The 7217-nt window shown below is 38.8% G+C and overlaps 1 protein-coding gene across 1 annotated transcript; it reads right to left on the reverse strand.

The window, feature by feature from the left end:
* Positions 1–591: 591 nt before the first annotated feature.
* On the reverse strand, positions 592–1857 carry LOC122040009 (monooxygenase 2-like). The gene is made up of 2 exons (XM_042599398.1): positions 1511–1857; positions 592–1431 (listed from the first exon to the last, which is right to left on the reverse strand). The coding sequence occupies exons 1-2, from the start codon at positions 1729–1731 to the stop codon at positions 762–764; spliced, it is 891 nt and encodes a 296-aa protein (XP_042455332.1). The 5' UTR covers positions 1732–1857; the 3' UTR covers positions 592–761.
* Positions 1858–7217: the final 5360 nt, after the last annotated feature.

Genomic DNA, 7217 nt, shown 5'->3' on the forward strand with positions numbered 1-7217 from the left:
AGGCTCACTAATTGTTGAAATCAGTCATGTCATAATTAGTTGATCCTTCTTATTCCATATGGTATAGCCTGGATCATCTTCTTGCGGTTTAAGAGAAGTGCCATCAACAATTCCGAGTAAATCATGAACACGAAGTAGCGAAACAAATTGCATCTTCCAAAGCATATAATTATCATTGGTGAGTTTGATGGGTAAATAAGACATGGCATTTAGGGGTAAGGAAGAGAATTGTGTCGCAAAATTTGTTTCTGTGGTGGAAGATGGAGAAGAAAGTTCTGACATTATAAAAGGAATGAGCTATGTAATGCAAACTTATCTGTGGTGAAGAAGAGAACAAATATGCGTTGCGACCAATGTGAACAGACGGAAGTTGCAGCGGCACCGTGTTCCCTCGGCGAGCAGCGGCGGCACTGAAGGAAAGAAGAAGTTGCTGCCGTCTTTTGCCTTCTGCTTAGCCGGTGCCAAAGTAGGACTTGAGGGAAAAAGAAAAAGGAATAATAATATGAGGTGGTGGCGCTACGAAGAGGAAGAAGAGCAAATGCTCTAAAGCTCTGATACCATAATAAAAGAATAATAGAAAGAGGTGGGAGCAATAATAAATCTTGTTGTTGATTGCTATTTGCCCTAAGGACAATACAATATATAGGGTTTAAACAAGTACTCGGTCAAATAACCAATTAACAAATAATAGAATAATTCTAAAACTTATTCTGAGAATTATTCTAATAATCATAACAAAATTATTAGAATAATTCTAATACTTAATTTTGATTTGATTCGGTAATTTCTCTTTTATCTCTATTATTTCCCTTGCACATGTTTCCGCTCAGCAAGTTTAGTGGCGATCTGTATCTTAATGAAGCGGATGCCACGCTGCTCAGCTCGCATTTTTCTATGATTTCGACCACTTGTCCTGGAATTTCAGAGGCTTTCACCTTGCCGAGCACAAACTCTTTCAACATCAGGCCGTCCTGGATCGTCTCTTTCTCTCCGTTGGAAGCCCAAGTGAAGAACCAGTAGACGCTCTTCTCGTCGCAGGGTAGCACCCCTGCTCTGAATCCCTCTCCGTTGTAGTGCTTGAGCTCCGGCTTCATTCCATGGCCGTCGGGGAGGACGGTGAAGCCACGGACGGCGTGCCGGCCGGAGAAAGTCGGCGGCTTTAGGCCCAGCCATTTGGAGACGACCGAGTTGATGCCGTCGCAGCCGATGACCACCTTAGCCTTGAGCGTGGATCCGTCTGCCAAGTGGAGGAGCTTCGACTCGCCGGAATCTTCCATGGCGACGACCTTGGATGAGTACCTTATGATGCCGTGGGGAAGTTGCCCGGCGAGAGCTTCCACGAGCAGGTTCCTCCTCACGCAGCGCACTTCATGTTCCTTGACCGTTAGTTTCGTGACGAGCGAAGCAGAGGATGCAGAAGAAACGACCGCTCTGCAAAGATTAATTAATTCAACAGGTTGAGTGGGAATTTTGAGATCGGAGATCATAGTTTGGTGGCGATACGAGTTACGTTTGAAGGCGGAGGTGGTGGCGGCGGAGGGAGTCACCTACGCCGAGGGCGTCGAGAGCTCGCCAGGCGTTGTTCCATACGGTGAGGGCGAAGCCGGCGGCCCGCAGAGTGTCGGAGGACTCGAGGACGAGGATGCGGATGCCCTTCCGGTGAAGCCCGACGGAGACGGCGAGGCCGGCAAGGCCAGCGCCGACGATGATGATCTCCTCGGTATGGTCCATAGGCTCACCGGAGAATCAGAATGAGTAGCGTGGTGGTGCAGCGGGATGTTTCCAGGGAGTTTTATGGTAATTTGCGGATGGACCCCATCTATTTATAATATTTATATGTGAAGTGTATTCAAATGCAGGGTTCTTATGTAATGGATGAGGTCAGCGGTGACGGCTAGATGTTCTACGTAAGCAATAGATTAGCAACCGAGTAAATCTAATCTAGCTGGCAAAATTATCTGCTATGAAACCCATAATTTAAACATGCCATGAGGACGTAGCTGTGTACCACATTACGGATTTGCAACCAACGCTCATAATTTAAACGAGTATGGCAGCAAGCATGCCCCCGGACGTGACAGATTTGCAAGTTGCAACATGAATATTGCAGCAAACACCCATAATTTAAACGAGTATTGTGGTGCATCACATTGCGTGGCAGGTCAATCCATCTCTAAATTAATTTAAAGAAATAATCTTGATTTATATGGTAAATTGATAATCATCTCAATTTATGATAGTAAAAAGGTAAAATATATCATCCTAATAGTCCTACATGATCGGTCTCATGACCACGTAAAGATGGGGCCCGCCTTGTAGAAAGTCATCGTCACGTAGAGGGTCATAGTCAAAGTGATCAACGTCCCAGGCGCTCGTCCGATCGGGCGAACCATCTTCCCGATCGGCATGAAGAGTAGTCGATCCGACACTTCGATAGCTCGGCCAAATATCGAACTTCCGTCGCTCAAAAAGCTTAAGCATGGAAGGGCGAAGGCTGAGTGGCCGTCTCGCTAAGTTAAATGGTGGACACAGCCCCGACCAAGCAGGCAGAGCTCCCTCGCTCGACAGGACGAAGCCGGACAGCAGACCATTGGCCAAGAGGACGCTCGGCCCGACCATGGTATCACCCGGACGACAGACTGGTCGAGCGACTCTCCCGCTCGGCCCAATAACGGACAAAAGGAGCAGTTGGGAATATCTTCCTAGAGACCAGTGTCATCGACAGGCGGCATGATCAGACAGAGAATCGTACGATTGAAGCCTCCACTGTCACGTCAAGGATATGCTCGGGCTGTTAAGGTAGGGCGTCAGCCACGTTTTTCTGACACATCCTTTCCAGATATGCTCTAAGAAGCATGCATGCGCCTCTCGGGAGCCCTATATAAGGACCCCTAGATTTCGACGGAGGTAGGTTCACTTTGACTGTAACTACAATTACGCTGCTGTTCTTATCTTCTCCACTTCATTCGCTTGTCGCCGGTGACTGACTTGAGCGTCGGAGGGTCATCGCCAGGGAACTCTTCACCGGCTCAGCACTAACGATTTGTGGTTATAGGCTTAGCTCGTTGGAGGCCTACGTCATCTTCAAGCTACATTCGATCAACGTGAGCACCATCTCTCCAGCGTCCGTCGACTCGACTCTCGAACAGGATCAACCATCTATGTGGAGGTAAATCGAAAAATTGTAGTTGGCTAGTTCAGAGGAGGATTTTTTTTCCTCAACTTTATCAAAATTCGAATCCTTATCCTATAATAATAATTTTACTCCATACTAGTCAACTCAATTTTACCATGGAGTACAACCATCTCGATTTATGAGACTAGTATATTACTTCTCGTAACCACTGTTTATTATGTTCCGTAGCAACACTGTTACATAAAACAAAATTCGACATGAGGACTGAAATATTAGCAACACTGTTACTTCAGTGAGTGCAAATGCATATTGTTATATTTTGTTATTTCTCCCTTAGCATTGATTAAAGAGTTCTTGCACCCTTTTGTTAGTCTGATTTTTTTGCTATTGTTTGACACACTAACGAGTGTTTGCATATCTGGTTTTAAAATCAACCTTGTTTTTTTCCAAGTATCTTTTATATATAATTGTGTGTCTTCTCCAATTATTTGGCATCTGCTTTATGAATTTGCCACATAGAAGTTTTATACTTCCATCTACCTCTTGTTAATGGATAAAATTTTCAATTATATTCCCTAATCTAGATTTATTTTGTTCCCTAATCTGGATAATTTGGATGGATTGAATGAACATTTAGATTGAGTGGATAAAATATCTTATCCCCTTTTATTTTATGTGTGCATTCAGAGATAGATTGAATAGATCTCCATGTCCCAATTAAAATGTTTATTTGTTTTGTATCTTTGTGATTGACATCATACAATTTTATATTGTGATTTTTAGTTAACTTTTAAAAATGACAAACAAAAGAATATGAAAGCTAATGGAAAATAATTAATGATGATCTAAGAGAGAAAAATCAAGTAATAGAAGAGTTGATGATGAAAATGAATCACGAGACATAACATCTCATTCATCATTGGAGATACAAAATGATACACAAAATGAGGAGTTTAATGGGCATGGTGAAAAATATTTTTAGATATGAACAGTTAATTATTTATGCAACACTAAGTGAAGATTATATTTTTAGGATGATAATGAAGTCATGTCTTCATCCCAAGCTCAACAAAGAAGACAATCTTGATCATCTAGTAGTAGTGAAATTCAATAAATGGGGGCAACCTTATGGTGATTTATAATCAATGCTTGCAAATTTTATTAGGACTATTGCATGGAATGGACTTGTGTTGCTCCTAAACACTACAACAAAAACTGCAAACGACAACGGATATTATCCGTTGTCGTAGGGTCAAAAAACCGTTGTAACTGAGGGTGTTGTAGAATGTATTGCCCTACGACAACGGTTTTGAATCCGTTGTCTTTGTAGACATTTGACAACGGTTTTTATCCGTTGTTGTATATATGCTCAAAATTTAGCTACGAAGGATACGACAATGGTTTAAAACCGTTGTGGTAGCTAATTTCAACAACAGAAATAAACCGTTGTAGTAGACTCTTTTTACAACAGATATAAACTATTGTGGTAGATAATATTTACTCGTTTTACTTTTTTTTACAACAGTTTTAATATATTTTACAACGGATAAAACCGTTGTCTTTTATCACTTTTTTCAAAAAAAAAATCGTTGTGGTTTACATAGTTTTTACAACATTTTTAACTGTTGTTTTTAATGTTCATTAATACCAAACAACCAATCTTATTTTACTATAAGCAAACCACCAATACAAAACTAAATATTTACTACATTAAATCTAAAATAACCATCCATATATAATTCATCTTGTAGCCACACATATACAAAAATATACAAAATGAGTTGTTACTCATCAAAATACACATGTTTTCCATTACTGTTCTTCATAAAATCACATGTTTTCCATTTGTTGTTCTCCATATGGCGCGCTTTTAATTTACAAATTAGCAAGGCAAGCTACATCCTAACAAAGCTCACTTCTTGCATCAAAAAAACTCAAGCCTCACGAATTGCCCGACCTGCAAAATAAAAATTCAACAAAACTTATAAAATTTCATAATTCCATATTATAGTCTACATGACAACATGAATTCTTGGAAAATAAGCAATACAAGGAAACAAGCCATTTTATACTCGAAGTTGCATGTTTGAGGTGGTTATAGTCAAAATTACTATAAATATATATGACTACCAAAGAATAAGAGCAACTAAAAAACTACTTTTATCCAGTTAGGGGAAAAAATAGACAATTACAAATTTTCCTCCTCTTATGTTTTCAACTAATGACTGGTTTAAAGAGGATTTTTTGTAACTTCATCAAGTTTTACATTGACTCAAACTTATGACTAGTTTACCTCAATAGTAGGCACACCCATTAGTCTTAAGAGACGTTTACAATCTTCATTATGTTGCTTGGTTACCTGTGAAAAAACTCTACAGTCATCTACTAGAATCAAATTCTTCAAGAAAGTAATTTGAAAGTTCAAAATATATTTAAAGAAACTCTATGTTGCATATGAAGAAAACAGATAATCAGCATGCTAATATGTTGATTGCATCATAATCAATAAGATCCTCATGGTAATTTCCAATAAAATAGCAATATCAAATATTACCTTGACAGTCCTTTTGCTGTACTTTTCAATTCCCTCCAAATCATCAGTCTGCAAACAACAAATGTAACCAACAAAAGAAATTCTAGCACACTAAATAGTCCCAATAAAGGTACTTATTATGCACAAGCAATGACCTCAATTATTGTGTTCAGATCGTTAGTTGCATCTTTCCTCTTTAAATATCTAAAGAATAAAATAAGCTTAAAGATTATCATTATCTTGCAACAAAAAAAAAAGGAGGAGGACAATGACAAAACTGTAAAGACTAGCCTTTTGGCAAGTTCTTGTTTCTTCAGCTCTGGAGGTTGACCGTCAAATACGTATCTGGCATAAAAAAGATGATAATAAAATATGGTGGCTGAATGATAAACAAAATGATATTTAGACATGCAAATGGACTTACACTGGCTTGATACCTGCTTCTAATAATCTGATTGTTCGATTGAACATCCCTTGCAAATGACTTATCGGCCATACAAAATGTCAAGAGTTAGAAGAAGAAATAAAAAAGTCCAACTCATGCATAGATTTTTCAATGAACTCTGCAAATTCTTTCCTAATTCCAGGAAGTCCTCGAGAATCACTATATGCACCTGATTGCTCGAAAGAAAGTTGAGATTCTTATCAGAATGACTAAAACAATATTTACTCATCAATATGAAAAAAAATAACAAGGCCTGCAGATGATGTTTTGGGTTTGTTACATACAAAGATACATCTAAAAACTGGAATATGACACAAATGTTATGAAAAGGCCAACATAAAAATTGCTTGGGTTACAAATGCACAAACAAGTACAGAATACATTTCTTTTCCAGATCACCGTTAACAAGAGGAAACAAGTTGCAAAGCAGTTTAGCTTGAGAAACAGACTGCATCAACAAGGAAAAGGTTTAAGCAGACCGCGAGTTGAAAATTGTAGGAATATGTGAATACCTAAACCACCCGAATTCAATGAAAGATAATGTTTAGCTCTTGCAATGACATCTGCTCGGAATAAAAGCCCGACATTAGGGTCATCCAATAGAAATGGAGCTTGGCATAATGCTACCACCTGGAGAATAGTATAGGTAAAAAAATTACACCATTAAATAGAGAAATCTAATGGAAAATGTCTCTTTATCTCAGGGAGCACAGAGAAGGAGAAATTGCTCCATGTACAAGGAATTTTTGACTTGTGAAGATGATTTTTTCTCACTACGTTCCTTAAGTCAAGCAATAGAGAAGAATGATCAACACTTTGATACAAGTAGTTTTTAAGAAAGAATAAAGAGAAAATGGAAACCTGACGGGGAAATGTTAATGGCTTCTATCCAAGAGCATGAGGGTTCCCGACATTTGTGAAAATAATCTGCAAACAACAAAAAAAACCAATCTCATGGAAAGTAAGTCCAACTTGTATCTTGTTTCTTAAGAATAAATTGCAAGGGGAGTGCAATATTATAACCTCAAATTTTAATCTCACAAGTGGCATCCTAACAAGCTAACAATAAAAAGAATCAAATGCATATGTGCACTACATATCTT

This window comes from Zingiber officinale, chromosome 2A, assembly GCF_018446385.1.
Source record: "Zingiber officinale cultivar Zhangliang chromosome 2A, Zo_v1.1, whole genome shotgun sequence".
Lineage (NCBI taxonomy): Eukaryota > Viridiplantae > Streptophyta > Magnoliopsida > Zingiberales > Zingiberaceae > Zingiber > Zingiber officinale.